Below are 17,658 nucleotides of genomic sequence, written 5' to 3'. Positions count from 1 at the left end.
ACTCCATGCATCAAGAATTGGGCCCAGGATGTCCACCGACAATTCTTCCCATGGGCTGGTGGGGATGGTGAACTTCCCCAGGGGTGGTCTTAGCATGGTTTGCGCTTTGTCTGCGTTGCTGCACTGCTCGCAAACCCTTACGTGCTTCTCCACCCGGCTGTCGACAGCAGGCCACCAATACGCTTGTTTGATTTGCTGTTTAGTCTTCACAATATCTAAGTGGCCCTCGTGCAAAATCGTGAGCAGACGTTCCACCAACTGTTGTGGGGGGATCACTTTGTCTCCTCGCAAGAGAAATATGGCATTCTCACCAATGGACAATTCTTCCACGATTTCCCAGAATTTCCGGAGATCGGTGTCCAAGTGCTTCTACTCTGGCCACCCCTGCGTGACGAATCATTTTACAGTCACTAGGTGGGAGTCGCTCTCGTACGCCGCCTTCCAGTCTTGTGCGCTCATGTCTTCCTCCTGATCATCTGTGAAAGCTATTGTGTACTCGTCCCATTCTGTGCGTGCCGCTGCCCCTTCCTTCGCTGCCAATCTGCTGAGGTAGTCCGCAACTTTGTTCTTGTTTCCGGGCAGGTAGTCTACATTATATACGAAGTCCAACAACCTGAGGGTCATTTTAGCAATGCGTGGAGTGGCACTGGCATGCCCACTAGACTTAAGTACTTTAACCAGTGACTTGTGGTCTGTTCTGAGGAGGAAGTTCGAACCCCAGAGAAACTGACAAAATGTTTCCATTGCCCAGATGGCTGCCAGTATGTCCTTCTCAATGACACTAAACTTCTCTTCGTTGGGGGCAAGGGAGCGAGACACGAAACTGATGGTTGTCACTGTGCCGTCCGTGGACCTCTGCGTCAGGACTGCTCGCAAGCCTTTGTCACTGGCGTCCGTAGTGAGGATGGAAAGTGCAGTTTGGTCGAAGCCAGGTAGGGGCACTGCCGCACAAATGTCGTTTTTGATTTGTAGAAATTTCTCATTGGAGGCGGTGGACCAGGCAAAGGCATTCTTTTCTTTCAGTATTTGACGTAGATGGTGCGTTTTTGTGGCAACATTTTTCACAAACTTACTGTAGAATTTGGCCATTCCTAGGAATGAACGGACTTCTTCCTTGTTTTGGGGTGTAGGTGCCAAGTTGATTGCTTCCACGTTGGCACGCTTGGGCGATATCCCTCTGTCGCCTATTTCGTGATCCAAGTAGGTGACTGAGTGGAGGCCAAATTGGCACTTTTCCCACTCTGTTGTGAGGCAGTTTTGAGACAGTATGTGTAGTACTGCAGAAAGCTTCGCGTCATGATCTGGTTTGGTCTTTACCATGATCAGGATGTCATCATGGAAGTACTGCACTCCACTGATGTTTTTAAACAACTTCTGCATCAGCTTCTGAAACACCGCTGCAGCGGAGGCCAACCGAAAGGGCATCCTCCGGAATCTGTAGCAGCTGAATGGTGTGATGAAGGATGTGAGTTTTCTACAGGAGGGGTGCAGCGCAATTTGGTGGTATGCCGCTGTAAGATCCACCATGGAAAACCATTTGATGTCTCTGGTATGAGCCAACATTTCATTGATTTTGGGCATGATGTTTTTGTTGAGTTCCCTCAAGTCAATGCAGAGGCGCACTTTTCTGTTAGGTTGGCGTGCGACCACCAAGGGCGCCAACCATTCTGCGCTCTCTATGGGCTCGATTACCCCATTGTCTTCCAGGCACTGTAGCTCCTGCTGCACTGCGTCCCTTCAGTTGAATGGGATGTTTCTCACCTTGTGGCATGCTGGCACAGCTCCATCTTTGAGGCAAATTTTGTGGGTGAACTTCGTGAGTTTGCCTATGGTGCCGCCGAACACGGCTAGAAAGTCTGCCTTCCATGTACCACTCTCATATGTTTGTGGATGATCTGTCATGAGTACTTGCATGGTGCCACCTGGATTCAGTTGAATCCCTAATGCCCCTTGGTCTGCCCAACCTAGTACCGAGGGACCTTTCTCTGCTACGTACAGTTTTCCCTCCGAGGTTCTACCATTGAACTCAAAACAGAGTGGGTGGAAACCTACCATGGGGATCTTTTCCCGCCGTGAAGGTGACAGGGTGGATGTCTGTGGGGAACAGATGAGTGCCTACAGTGTGTACGAAGTCCTGCTCCCAGATATTACGTTGGATGATGGTGTATGGGGTCCCCGAATCTGCTACCATGGAAACTTGTACACCCCCTTTGGACAATAAACAAGAGGTTTATTTTTGTACTGGGACAGTCGATACCTAGAATTTGGTCATCAATGCACAGAACACAGTTCTCTTCATCCTCACCCTCCACCCCATCTGTGTCTGAATCCTGTAGGACACATTTAACAGATGATTTACAAGGTTTACGTCCACACACTTTCTCAAAATGACCCATCACCCCACAATAAGAGCATTTGACTCTAAAGGCTGGATACCGTCTATCATTGGCTGCGTGCATGCGACTGCCACACCTGTAGCAGCTATTCTTGTGGTCACTGGATGCTTTTTGGGAGACAGCCGCCTTAGGTGGGAGCTTCTTGTGGTGCTTTGCCCCAACCGTGGGTGGAGGTTTGCTGTAGTGGGAGGCGGTGTCAGTCACTCTGCACACAGTGGCCTTGCTGGCGTTGTCCTTTTTCGCCGCCACTGCACACCGTTTTAATACTTTAGCCTTCTTGACCATAGCGATGATCTCGTTCAGAGGTGCATCCCCGCTGACCTACAACTTGTCCTGTATGTTGGAATTCACTGTGTGCATTATTATCTGGTCACGTACTAAGTCATCGTGGAGGGCGCCAAATCTGCACGTGACTGCCAACCTTTTAAGCACCGCCACATAGTCTTCTACAGACTCAGTATCAGTCTGTTTCAGTTGAAAAAAAATATAGCGGTCTATGGCAGTGCAGACTACCAGCTGGTAGTGACTGTCTAAGTCCTCCAACGCATGTTGAAACACATCGCCATCTTCGGGGGGGCTCGTCTTTTTTACCATGTTCCCGTACACCCTCAGTCCTTCCGGTCCCAAATTGTGCAACAGGATTTTTGGTCTGCGTTTGCTAGAAAATTCTTCTTTACCCTCGTCTTCTAGAGATGACAAATAATTCAGAAAATACCCCTTCCAGTCTTCCCACTTCATAGCTGGTTGGTTTAGGTAGGAAGGGGACTGGGTTTGTGAGGGAAAATGTCTGCGCACACATGCTGACTGACCGCTGCGACTGGGATCCACCGGGTGTAGACGAGGGACTGCCGGGCGCTAGTTGGCCAGGTTTGAGGGCAGAACCAGTCTGGCATGTGAGGTCATCAATTGCGTTGTCCTGATCTTTGTGTGCCAGGATTGGGTGTATGTGGTGGGGGTGCGCCAGTGTCCACTATGTCCGAGGAGGCATACTTTGTACTTGACTGGCCGGCCTGCACCCCAGTGCGGGCTTATCGTGCAACAGGCTCTAGTGCACAACAGTAGAGAGGCTGCTGAGGCCACTGGGGGGCTTCAAATGAGGTAGTTCTGGGGCGTTGTTTCTGTGGAAGGATGCTTCACTGAGGACAACAAGTAAGCACCCCCCAGGCACTTACTGTGAAAGTGCTGAGCGCTGTGGGCTTCTCCTGCAGGACAGCAGGTAGGCGGCTGCAGTGAGTGGCTCCTATTCTGCTGACTGTGACTTCAGGACATTGGCTGGCGGTCCCCTCCTCGCATGAGGCAGTGTATTCGTGAGGCTGTGCTGAAAGGAGGACGAGCGTCTCTCCGGTCTCACATCTCTCTGCCACGCTCTCCTGTAATGGCTGTCTGCCCTGAATGCAATGGGCCGACCGGCCTTGCACGCGCATATCAACGCTGGAAAAGTGCGCTGATTCCCCCAGCCCCGTCGCCAATTTGTGGAGGTGCGCTATGGGGTAAATCAATGCACTGGGCACGATAATGCTTCTCAAGTCTTTATTTGTATACGGGGGAGCGCCGGGGTCATTCCCACAGGTAGAACCCTAGGTGTGTGAAAAGGCCGCCGGCGCTCCCAGCATCCCTTGCGGCATAACGTGGTAGAGACCACTAGAGCGCTACACCACAATTAGCAATCATTTTTGGGGACCAAGACTTGTATTTGATTATCAGCAACTGACCAAGAGTAAGACAGGAAAGGGAGAAAGAAGAAGGCTAAAGAAACAATGGGAAAATACAGAGAAAGGGAGAAAGGCAGGATGAAAAAGAACATGCAGGAGTGAAAAGAGTCAGAAAATATAGAGTGGTGTGAGAAAGATATGTGGGGTGGAATCAAGACTAGGCAGTCTTGACATTTGGCACACACCTGAAATTTGTCAGCGCTGATGGTAGCCTCCTAAGAAAAACTTTGGGTTTCGGCACGGATTTTTTCACAAATTAAACACATGAACATGGGTCACAAGCTTTATCAATTGGATCTTTGGTAAAACGAGTTTTGCAAGTTATTAAGCAAATTTGTATCCAAATTACAGCACATCTGCTTACACCGGTTACTAATATCCAACTGTCTTCAAATGGTTAACTATTTGAATAATAATTTACTTTATCTGAATACTATCTGCATTTATTATCTTGAACGCCAGTCTATTTTCCTTCCCAAAAATGACAACTGTTCAGAAACCATGAAAAACTCTCAACAAACAAATACATTTTTTGCTACGGAAAGTTAGTGTGGACACATTACCTTTAACTCCCTGGTTCTGACCTGTCACTGTCAGTGGTAACTGATGCATCGAATGAATGACATGAGATCCAGCCGGCCTGCTTGCCTGTTGAGGGTGCTGGTATGCTTTCTGGAAATTTGTGTTCTGCACTGGGATCTGGCAAAGCTTCCCGGTGAAATTAGGTGGGCACTGGCATTTGTCTCGAGAGCGGCACTCGCCTCCGTTCATGCAGGGAAGGTGACAAATAACTAAAATACAAAAACAAAATGCAGCAAGATTAGTAATGGCTCCACGAACACCGGGTTTCCAAGTGCTCGCCAGTATCATGTTATTTCATGGCTTGGCTTACACCAGGTTTCTAGGTGCTCTGCACTGTCATGTTATTTCATGGTCTGGCTTATACCGGGTTTCTCGGTGCTCAACACTGTCATGTTATTTCATGCTTGGCTTACATCGGGTTTCTAGGTGCTCTGTACTGTCATGTTATTTCATGGCTTGGCTTATACCGGGTTTCTCAGTGCTCACCAATGTCATGTTATTTGATGACTTGGCTTACACCGGGTTTCTCGATGTTCGCCACTGTCATGTTATTTCATGGCCTGGCTTATACCGGGTTTCTCGGTGCTGGGCACAGTCATGTTATTTCATGGCTTGGCTTACACCGGGTTTCTCTGTGCTCACCAATGTCATGTTATTTGATGACTTGGCTTACACCGGGTTTCTCGATGTTCGCCACTGTCATGTTATTTCATGGCCTGGCTTATACCGGGTTTCTCGGTGCTGGGCACAGTCATGTTATTTCATGGCTTGGCTCACATCGGGTTTCGAGGTGCTCGTCACTGTCATGTTATTTCATGTCTTGGCTTACACCGGGTTTCTCTGTGCCCGCCACTGTCATGTTATTTCATGCCATGGCTTACATCGGGTTTCTCGGTGCTCGCCACAGTCATGTTATTTCATGGCTTGCTTACACCGGGTTTCTTGGTGCTCCACCACTGTCATATTATATCATGGTTTGGCTTGAAGCCTTTTGGTATTTGGGGCTAACAGCATCTGCAATGGCCCATAACTTTCAACACACAACCAACAAGCATAGTTCAGAAAAGTGATTCCCAACCTTTCCCCATGGAGGAACCTATAATATAATTTTTCATATCATATCCCATGTTACCCTACTTCGGAAAATATATAATGGCTGAAAAACAGTTGATAGCGGGGAGCGCCATTCAATTACACTAAATGTATTGGCTAGAAAATGTATTTTTAAGAGCTCCCACAATGTATGTATGTCAGCTAATTTGTAAGAATGAACATGTAATCATTTTGTATGTTGTTTTTGTATAGTCTAATAACTTGTTGCAAAAACAAAAATGAAAAACTTGCTTACTCTAAATATTACAGTCACTGCGATCAGTGTAACTGCACTCTCCACTCAAGACTAACTCAGTTGCCTGGTCACCACTCTTAACAACAAAACTTTTCGAACAATCTGGTAGCAGGGAGGTAGAATACAGGCTAGAAATGCAGAGAATTGTAGGATTCTCGGAACTTGACCTGTAGATAGGAACACCTTTTCCATGTGTGCCCAGAGCTGCTCTTTTTTGTTTGCTAGAAGAGGGCATGCCTATCTGATACCACTGGTGAAGCTGCACCACATCAATACAAAATGAAAAAAGACACATTACACATAAATGTAGGGTCTTATTACAAGTTCAGCCGTCTCAAGCCTGCCATAGCCGTGGTGGTGGTCAAACTACCTGATTAAAAGTCTGATTGTCGGACAGCCACCAGCCTGCCACAACACCGACAGCACTGCCAGGATCCTGGATCCTGCAATGCTGGCGGTGTGCAGAGTGGGGAGGAATGGAGGCTGTGCCGAGCACAGCAGCACTGTCCATTTTAATACTTGCCTTTCCTCAAGCCTTTTCATGGTAGTGAACCCTCCCGTGAAAAAGCTGTCAGAAAGGCATGGTGGGGGCCTCAAACAGGGCCCCTAGGTGTTTTAGCTCGGGGGGGGGTGTGCATGCAGCACATGTGCAGATGCGGCTAGTGTTGCCCCAATGCTCTGTCAGCAGTTTAAAAAGGAAAAATAAAATGATGATAACAAACGTTATAGTTAGGGGCGGGCTCTAACAGGAATAGGGGAGGAGTGGTATGCACTCATTTAAGTGCGCAAGACTGTTTGGCCAGCACTCTCGGGCCGACCAAACAGTCCTGCGCAACTTGCATGTTCTTCATCCAGGCTGTTTTCTGATATCCTTGTTCAAACCTCTTAGATCCATCACCTGCCTCCATTTGGTACTTTGTTTTTTCTTTATTAAGGAAAAATGCGAGTAGAATCCTTTCCCTCTGTGATTTTGAGGAACCTCCTCTAATGCCCCTTTTATAAGGAGATTCAAAATCTCTTTCTTTAGTAAGGATAGGTGTTGATGTTTCTTGGGAATGGGAGGCCGGGCCGGTGGTTTTGGAACGAACTCTAGGGTGTGACCCTGATGTATAATGTCCAACACCCATTTGTCTGATGTTATTGACAGCCATTGTTGGTAATACTGAGAGAGGTAGTGGTTCTGATGAGGTTTGCTTTCTGATGAGGTGGTTAGCGCCCTGAGAATGTCACTGTCGCCTACCACTATCCTGTGACTTTCCCCTAGCTGATGTCTTTCTTCTGTTCGCCTGTTGATGGTAAGGCGTATTGGTCGATCAAAACTGTTGTAGATTAGGGTATTGTCGATAACCCTGTTGCTGGTAGGGCTGGTACCTATATGATTGAAAAGAAGGCCTTTGTTGGTAATGGCCTCTTGTAACTCTACCATGAAGGGACTGAAACCTTCGTTGTTGTAGAATCCCTAAAGCACATGCTGTGTCTGTATTGGTCTTAATTCCCTGAAAAGCATCATTTACATGCTTACCAAATAGATTTTCACCACCGAATGGCATATTGACAATTTTCGCTTGAATTTACAGATGGAAAGAGGTAGCTTTAAGCCAGCTCTGTCTGAGAAGAGCGATAGCCCCCGTCATCGGCCTAAAAGCCACTGATGAAATGTCCATGACTATATCAATCATTTCAGAGGCTGCCCTAGCCCCATCTTGAAGAATTTGCGTCGCCTCTTCCTTCTTATCCTCAGGAAGGTGAGCTAGCAAAGGCGCTAAGTCAGACCATATTTGTCTGTCATACCGGCTTACTATGGGTAAAGCATTTGATGCCTTGACGGACGCGGCTGCTATAACCGCAAATCGTTTACCTGTGCCATCTAGTTTTCTCCCTTACTTGTCTGGTGGAGCAGAACATGTAGCGGCCGGATTTCTAGAGCGCCTCTGCGCTGCTTGCATAACCACTGATCCCGGTCTAGGAGAACGATTTTGGAGCTCTATATTTCTTCTCCATTCTCTGACTGATGCCAAAATAGAAGCTGGATTTCTCATTATTTTTAGGCCTTCCTCCCAAATATAGCTCACCAATCGGATGGTCCGAATTGACTTCCTAGCAGAATCGTTGAAATAGTATAAGAAACAGTCTGCCAGTTTCACCGAAAGAGGTAGATCGAACCTTTTTGAGACTCGCTCCATTAACTCGTGAAACCCTCCGATATCCTCTGGTGGAGAATTTGCTGGGGAAGGTGAAGGAGATGACGGAGAAATGTACTGATCCCATTCGTCACCCACAGGCTCTTCCTCCTGTGTCAGCTCTCCTTCTTCTGGTTTTTCTTCCACATCGCTCTCTATATAGTCATCTCTGATGGCTATACTGTTGGAGGACGCTACTTCTGTGAGGCTTGTGGTGGTGCTGCCTTCTCAGCGGAGGGTGCACTCTGCGTCCTACTTGGGGTGTTAGATAAAGGAGCATTTGCTTCCAGAAAGCATTTAGGGCCAGATGTATCAAAGGGTTTTACCCATTCTGTGTCTATGGGAAAATGTGTTCTTACATATGGCCCCTGGTCCTTAATCATGTGCCTCAGATCCGTAACCAATGAGATTGACACTGAAATAGTATCTTCTTTGGGTATTGGAGGATTATCCTCCTCTTCCTCAAATGTCCTGAAAGGATTCGTACTTCTGTGATCTTGATGGAGGATGATCTTTAAAAGAGAAATCCTCTTGTAAATATTCAGTTTTATCTTGATAGTCTTTCTCATCCGTGTCTTGTCATTTCACCTTGAGCTGAGAGAGAGACTATACGCAGGTCCAAAAGAACCCTCCTCCTCTGATTGCTGCATTTCCAACAAATGAGAGGGTGGTAGCGGTGAGACTTTGCTCCCAGATGCCAACTCTGAAGAAAATCTTCCTGAATCAGGTATTACTTGAGACTTTTTTCTCTCTGTTGACGAGCCCGTCGATGGTGGAAACCTCCTTGGTAAAATGGTAATCGACAGGCTTTGTATATTTGGAGACTTGAATACCATCGTCGACGAGGTCATTTACGGAACTCCCGTTGACGATGCCGTCGTCGTGGCGGCCGCCGACGAGGTCGTCATCGGAGTAACCATCTTCGACACTGTCAGTGAAGATGAATGCGCCGCTCTCATCGACAAGGCTGACGTCGACGAGTCCGTCGACTGGGCCTTTTTCTCCACAGATTTTTAATGAGGAGTGTGTGGCACTGAGGAAGAAGACTTCTTAGATACGCCTTCAGGAGGCAGTAGTTCTGGCACAGTTTCCTTGGTTTTACTGACTTTTGTTTTTTTAGAGTCAGCTTTAGTAACAGTATACTGTAGCTTTCTTTTTGGAGTAGAATGAGCCTCTTCAGCCTCTGAACAAGACTCTGATCTAGATTTCTTCTTCTGTAGCCACAGAAGAAAACATGCCTCTCTGTCTTTTAGAGTTTTGGAAGAAAAAGTCCTGCAAGGCTCACACTCCTTGGGAACATGTTTGAGACGTAAGCAATATAAACAATCTTTGTGGGGGGCCTCAGGGAACAGTTTAGCCAACCCACAAGAGTCTGAATAATCTCTACTTAGAGCCCTCAGACATCTTGCCAAATGAAGAAAATAACAATACCTCTTTCCAAAGAAATAGTGAGATAAATAGAAAAGGTCAAAAGATCACCACAGAGAGAAAACTGAGCAGAGCTCAGGGAGACTCCTTCTCACATGACGTGCAGTTAGAAATCTGAGGTATGGTGGCTCCGCAGGGTAATTGTGATCTTAGGGCTGGCATCTCATTGGCGGACATTTAAACCATATAAAGATGGTGATGGGTTACCAAAGTATAATTAACTTTGTATTGGTTTACATGGAATTTGTTTTTTATACTGCTATATTTATAATACTGTGAGACTCCAACTATGACAATGGGGAAACATCAAGCATGTGAATCTATGAAAGATTCAATGCTGGAGAAATTCTCGTGGAACCCCTGAAGATGATCTGCGGAACCCTATGATTCCACAAAATCCTGGCAAACAGAGCAAATGATAGCAGAACGTTGAAACTCTATTGTGGAGATATGGGAATTTATCAGACAAAGAACATTAAAAACTAATTTATTATGTTGAAGTTTTGACCACTATTTGTTTCTCGAGTTTTATCGTTAGAGCACGTGGATATTTAGTTTTGTGCTCATGAGTATGAATGAGCATGATTATTAGAAAAGCAGTGATGGTGATTCTGCCCAATACTGGCTGAGTCGCTGCCTAAAATTCTGACAGCTGCAGCAACCTATCTGAAGTCCCTTTAAGAAAGCCTCCTCCAGATTCAATGTCAGGTCTGCCAAAGTTGCAGTGGCAAGCCTGCTACAAGTTGTAGTAGCCACTTATATATAGCACAAGAGACGTCCTTAAACCCACACAATTTAATTAATAAAACGAATTTCGTAGCGCGGGCTGCATCGCATTTTGCGATGCAGGGCGCGCTACGAAATTCATTTTATTTATTAAATTGTTTACTTACCTCCAATCATCCATATTCCGGTTTTTAGCATCGCCCATCCTGCCCCTCCCCCGCCCTGCCTTCCTGCCCCACCGCAACTTCCTCCTCGGGCCGTGGCTGCCTACCCGTGCCAACTAGAGACCCCCCAACTCTAACATTACATTATTGAAATTTAGACTTGTTTCACTGTGTTATTGTAGGAAACTGGCTCTCTATATAGTGCACTAAAATATATCACACTTTACAGAGAGTTCAGGGAGACCCAGATTGGTATGCAGAGGCAAAAGTAGATAATACTCATGCTCTGTTGGTAGTGTGGGCAGGCAGTTAAGCTTATCAGCAGGTAGTGCTAAGAATGTGTTGCACTCACAGAGGCAATAAATGATACACACACTCAACAATAAATCAGAGACCAATGTATACAAATAACACCGATTTATATGTAATTTTTCAGACCAAGAACTTTGTTTTACAGTAAGTACTTTTCGAGATATGAATTTTTCAAGTTTGCAAAATAAATCGCTGTTGTGCGCAGTTATGCACCACTGAAATTAATGGGAGGAAATTGAAAAATCCATATAAAATCATACAGCTGGATTTCGAGGTTCACCTTCAAGATTTAGCTAAGTAGCAAGACCAGGCCCAATGTTCCATCTGCAGATTCTCGGGAGCGTCACGGATTCGGCCAGGAGCAGGGTGCTCAGGTCGTTGGGTTCCACTCGAGGGAGCAGGTTGCAAGGTCCTCAGGACCATGGGAGCACAGCTGGTTCATTGGCAGCCAAGACGGGCGGGCTTGTTGTGGAGCTGATAGTCCAGCCGGGCGGTACGCATCAAAATGTTCTCTCCGTCAGGGGCAGACAGCTTGGAGAGGTGATTTCTGGACAGCTGGGCCACCCACAAAGTGGGTCTCAGGGTTCTCGTCATTCCTCGATAGGTGCTTGATTACTGGGCAGTTGGAGTCCAAATTGGACTCTTTGTCTCGCTGAATGCTGCAGAGGGTCCAGTACCCCCAGTATTGGTGTGGCACGGATCCAGTAGAATCTGGTGTCTACACACTTGGAGAGGAGACAGATTAGATCCTCTGGGGCTGGTATACCACTTTTGGTTCGGGTGCTGCATTGCACTCGCCGGGGAGCAGCAAGTCGGAAAACCTGATTCTGCAGGTTCGAGGCTTGCGAACTGCAAGAGAGTAGGGCCTCTACTCCAAAGGGAGTTCTTTGTCAGGTTATTGAAGGCTGGAGGGACTCTGGGGTTCTTGGAGGCCTCAAAGCACGAGTGTTGAGTCCTTAAGGCAGCAGGCAGAGTTTGGTGCCAATTTTCTGCAGCAGGGCTTCAGTCCTAAGGTCAGCAGATCTTCTTTCAACTTTTCTTCTCTATGTTCATCAAATCTAAAGATTAGGGTCCAGGAATGCCAACTAAATACTACATTTTAAAAGTGGGCTCCAAATTACCTGTTCCACAATAGGGGTTGTGCTGGCTAAATGAGAACCCACCTCCTAATTTACCTAATTTTCACCAAATGTGGAGCAGGAAAGGGGGTTTAGCACCTTCCACTATCTGAAGATGCCTGGTTTATATTTCAAAGGCGGCATCGCCTTTGAAGCTTCCCACCTTGAAAGGGCATCCTCGCCTGGGGGAGGTGTGAAGCGCCTCTGTCCAGAGCACGCTTTGTTCCTGGCCTCTGAAAGTGTTGGTTCTCACCCCATGAGGTCAGAAACATGTCTAGTGGTGGTAGACTGGCTAAGACTCTAGTCAGAGACCACACCAGTGCTTGGTAGTTTTGCAGAGGACCCTCCAAGGTGTCCCATGTGTGCATTTATTAATAAATCCAACGCTGGCATCAGTGAGGATATACTAAAATGAGATGTTTGGTACCAAACATCTTAGGGTACAGTGAAGTCATCATGGAGTTAAGAAACTCTTGATGACAAGTATCCAGCCAATGTACACTTGATGGTCTCCCTGTGCATGCATAATATCCAAGAATGGACTTGGATATTATAGGGTCATATCTGCTCATGCATATATGTGCACACATGAGATATAGTTCACCCTGCCTTAGGGCTGTAAGGCCTGCAGATGATATGACTTACCTGTACTTCAACCAGTGTATGGGGGCATGGAACGCATGGCTTTGTGCAATGTTGACTCTTCAGGTTTTTCTGCACTAAGTCACACAGCCCTCTATGGCAATTTGCATTGTCTAGGTGAGGAGTCTCTGGGGTGGAAATATTGGTGCTGCAGCCCCAGTGAACCCTCTTCAGTCCCAATAGCCTAGGTACCAGGGGTACCATTAACTAGGGACTTTCAGGGGTGGCAATCGTGGTAGTGTTAGGAAATAGTTCTGGCACTGGAAACGGGGTTAGCAGGGACCCAGTGTACTTTCAATTCGAAATTACATCATACACCAAGCAAAAAGTGGGGGCTAACCATGTCAAAAGAGGCACTTTCTTACAGTTTTTCCTTCGAAAATCAACAAAATCTGGTTATTAAAATAAATACTTGAGCTTATTGTTTAAGTAAGTGATAATCAGTACACTAATGTAGTACTTACCCTCCATGAGTGACAACACTGTAAATAAGTAGTGCTAGTGCTAGTCCCAGGCAGAAGGGGGCCTTTTTATTCAGGATGGCTGTCAACTGGGATTACACCTCAATATGGAAATCTGTCAGTGTCCGTAATAGGTTCGGGTCTAGTTCGCGCTATATAAAACTCCACAAAAAAAAATAAAAAAAATAGTGAATATCGCAAAAGACGGAAAGCACGAGGCTACATGTGTTAAGATGGCCGCCACCAAAGAGAGGCTTGGATCACAAGTAGGAGACGAGGCTCGCCAATATACTTATTGATGAACATGCAGGAGTGGTGCTTTAAACAGTGTAGCAGGTGCAGTGGCACCAGGGGACAGGAGGGTGAGGGGGCACATTGCCCCAATTATGTAGAAGTAGGCAAGCTACTGAAAGTTCAAGTCAGGGTCGAGCCTAATGCGTGGCCATTCTTCAGCTCGAGGCCCTCTTGGAACCTCAAGCCCAAAACAAGGCAGGCTTTGAGGGTGGGTTGTGTGGCTTAGGATCTACTATTACAGATCATGCAACATAGGGTACCAGGTTCAAATCCCAGCCTCACCCTTGCTCTTATGTCCTGGGGCAACGTTTGCGCTATGTAAGACTGGCAAAAATAAAATGTGGAATATGCCTGTCACCCACCCTCTCATCTCATTCTCCAAGAATAAAGGACAACGCATTAACCTTTGATGTCAGAAACAGATATCCATTTAGTGGCTCAGATGCACAGTGTGAAATTGGAAAACCTGGGATCAATCCAGACTTCCCTGCTTGACCAAAGTGTAGGATGCTAGGAAAATATTTTTTTCACCGAGCCTTCATTTTGGTTATGACCACATATGAGAGCACATTTCAATTTTGGACCTACCTTATATATTTTAAGAGGTTCTTTGTTACATGATTTATAGACCGAATATTTTCAAAGCTCGGCTCGTGCACGGACTCTTAGAACCAGAATCGACCCTTGGCTCGGTTCGCTCTAATTTGTTGGCTCACCCACTCTAAAATTATGGCTGTCATTTACATGACAGTCACAGTGCTGAGACCCATTTTCCTTGCTTGCAATATGTATCTTGGCAGCTTTGCTACACCTCTGTGAAGATGACTTTATGGAGATAAGACGGGCTTTAAAGGCTCAGAGAGATTGATAGTATTAAAAAAGGCACACATATGCCTGTTCTCTAAGGCCCTGAGTCACAAAGAGCCCCCGCATTCAGGGTGGAGGCTCCGCACTCATCTCCACACTCATGGCGGGATCCACGCAATAGGAAGCTGCAGTGCGGAGATCCCGCCACAAGTGCGGAGATCCCGCCAAGACTGCGGAGGCTCTTTGTGAATCAAGGCCCGAGATCCGAATCTCACGTCGCCGTTCCACTTCTAATGAATGAAGGTCTGGCAAGCTCCGGGTTTTAATGTGCCAAGGCAGTATCCGTTCACCGACATCTCGTACTGCGGTGGTCGCAAGTCTAGCCTCTTGTTGACATTTGTCTGCATCACAAAACCGCTGCGCCGTTGGCACAGCCTGCCAGGCTCTGCTGGCCGAGGTCCAGAGACGGAATCGCAGGAGTTGGGGAGGTCAGGGACTGAGGGACTGGATCTTGATTGCCACAGCTGTGGAGGCTCATCTCACAGGTCTGAGTTCTGGCCAGTTCCGTTCAGAGGTAGTTAAAATGAAAGAGCACACAATATCCCTAATGAATACATGTATTACTGAATTAAAAAAGTAAATCCACCACTGGAACCCTGACAGCACGGTCCACTTAGCCTCAGTATGGAAACTCCGACTAGTGAGGCAAGTTCACACTCCCTGGCAGAGTCATCTGTGTAACACTAAACACCTGTGTCTGATCCCAGATGGTGTAATTTTATATCAATGTATTTGGCACTGAAAAGACGTGTCTCACTGGCACCGATGAGCCAGCTAGCTAAAGGTCTGTACAATTTTGCACAGGTTTTATTTTGACCTAATTTCAGACCTTCTCTGCATATTGCTGTACATTGAAAACTCTTCCAGGCAAAGGTCCAATGCTGTGCAAACTGATAAAGTCAGCATGCATGCATCAAACAATTTAAGAAGTGCTTAATTTGTGGGTAAAAAACTCAAAGAAAGAGGCTCAAAGACTTTCTTGGCACACAACCATCGCTAGGGCCTGACTGGGAATCCAAAGCAGCCCTGGCCAATTTTGTCCAATTAACCCCTATACGTTGATGGTGAGTGCAGCAAGAGAGCCTGACCAATACAAGGGAGAGTTTTATGGGGAATCTCCCCCCAAGAAAATGTGGACAAAAATGGTGCATTCTAGAGCATCTTTTTCATTATGTATCCAATTGGATTCGCTTTTAACTCATAGTAAATGATGACCTTATAGTGCACCAGGATTCAACAATCTTTTCTGGGGCTCTTTAATGATTCCCTCACTATCATTCTCCAACAGTGCCCCTCATCTCTCCATAGCCCCTCTCTCCCATGTATTTCATTTGTTTTATAGCGCCTCTCATACCAGTATAGGGTGTTGGAGCACTTTACATCCCACACAAATACAGAGACAACGAGTCATACTTGTGTAAATCAGAGTACATAAAATGTTACTTATGAGAAAGGGGACTACAAGGTGTAGGATTCCTGTTATCCATACTGGTAGCATTTTTTTAAAGTGCTTGGTCAGGTGCAGCACAAACTCAGAATGCAGACCGTAACACATTAGTTAGGGTTGGCTTTACTAATAAGTATTTTTTTTATCTATCCAAACAAGCCTTTTTTTTAGCAACTTTAGGATATTGAAAGCCTAAAAAAAACATAATGTTCTAACCCAAACAATGTACTTTACATGCAGCTCTTTGATGGCATAGCTCACTGTGCTAGATTATGATTGTAACTTATGAACTGCACAGTAACAAAAGGGTCTCTTTGATGAAAGCAGAAACCCACTAAGCTATGGACATAAAATACTGTTCTGTGATCTGCATGGTATACGTCCTTGGCAGCAGGCATATTAACCCTCAGCACTACCAAAAATGAGTCAAATCTGCCACTAGACAAAACTCTCATCTCTCTCCATCAAGTACATTCAGCACCAGAGTTATATTGACACTTTTATTGTTGCCTGAAAACTACTGGATATAAAGGGAACACTGCAGCGAGTGCTTTTAAAACTGCTGGACTGCTACTAAAACGGCCCCCAGTAACAAAACCGGCCCCTCACCCTTCCAGTCTCCCGGGGCAAAACCTGATGCCCGGTACAGCCAGTCTGACCTTGACCACCACTGTTTAATGCTAGGGTTGTTGGATATTCATTTGATTACACCTCATGCCACCTTTCTTCCACTATGCTACACTAGCTGTCTCTTTGTCTCCCTCTTGCTGGTTCTTTCTCATCTCTGCTGCGTCTGTTTTCCTGTCTTTCTCTTTCTCCTTCTTTCTCTGGGAGATCACTTTAGGAAAAAGGTGGGGAAAAAATGTGTCTGATATGGGCCCTGAGGAGTGCACAATTCCTTCTCGCAAAGGCAGTAGCGGCTGCTACCGATCAGGAGTGGTAGGTTGGGGCGGGGTGGGGCGGATGGAAAGGGGGTAAAAGGGGGTGCAACAAAAAAAAAAAAAACACTTACCTGGGCTGGCCTCTGCCGCCGCTTCTCTGTCCTCATCTTCCTGTCTCCGCCGGCTGCAGGAAGGAGCAGGAAGCACCTGGGCTCCCTATAGCCAATCACAAGGCAGCAATGGCACGTTGTGATTGGTCTGAGCACTGAACCATGGCGCTCAGATGGGGACTGGGAGGCTTTGCCTGTTCCTCACCAGGGTGTGTAAAGCAAGCCTGGTAGGGAAGACGCAAATTGTGCAGGACTGGTTGACCGGCCTGAGTGAGCCGGCCAATCAGTCATGCGCCCTGCAGGAGTGCAAACCACTCATCTCCCTGCTCTGGGCAGTCCCGCCCCACCTCGAGAGACACTCACTTCAATAGGAAAAATAAAATCATAATAATGATACGTTTTTATTTTTCTTATTAACATCAGTGAGGCAACACTCCTCCGCCTTAGTGGAGGAGCTGCCACTGTACAAAGAGGACAAATAGGTGAGGTTTTGAGGACCTCAAGCAGGAATTTCATCAGATATATTTACAAGTTATGGCTCCAGATGTGTCCCATTAATAAAGCGGGTATCCGAAAATAAGTAATGGAATGTCCATACAGAGGACTTCTCTCTGTTAATGTTCACAGTAAACTGCTGTCTTCCCAGTATTCAAGGTGAGTGATCGCCAGAGAAAACTCACACTAGTTGATCAACAGTTTTGATCACTCTATCGATCTCTGGGGCAACCTGGGCTGACAAGGAGCTCCAGAAAAAGACATAACAGATGCCTCTTAAACTGAGGGGGGCAGGATGAATGGATTTGTGCCTTGTGGCCTGGGCACTGTAATTTCAAAATAAGGGCTATGAGAGGCAATGAAATTGAAAGAAGAAGGGCTATGAATGCAGGCACCTATGGAAGTTGGATATTACTCTCTTACAAGAGTATAATTGTTAGCCATCAAACAGTATGGTTCTTGGTCGCGTATTCTAATGCTACAAATGGCTTTTGG

At 46.3% G+C, this 17,658-nt stretch overlaps 1 protein-coding gene across 1 annotated transcript in view; it reads right to left on the bottom strand.

The window, feature by feature from the left end:
• LTBP1 (latent transforming growth factor beta binding protein 1) overlaps window positions 1-17,658 on the bottom strand; it is a 1,223,697-nt gene that overhangs the window by 573,412 nt on the left and 632,627 nt on the right. Inside the window, exon 6 of the mRNA XM_078648754.1 lies at window positions 4,672-4,899. Within this exon, the coding sequence (XP_078504880.1) occupies window positions 4,672-4,899 (228 nt within the window). The remainder of the gene's footprint in view (window positions 1-4,671; window positions 4,900-17,658) is intronic.

This window comes from Lissotriton helveticus, chromosome 6, assembly GCF_964261635.1.
Source record: "Lissotriton helveticus chromosome 6, aLisHel1.1, whole genome shotgun sequence".
Taxonomy (NCBI): Eukaryota; Metazoa; Chordata; class Amphibia; order Caudata; family Salamandridae; genus Lissotriton; species Lissotriton helveticus.
The sequence above is the reverse complement of the archived record's forward strand: the minus strand, read 5'-3'. Positions and strand labels throughout refer to the sequence as shown.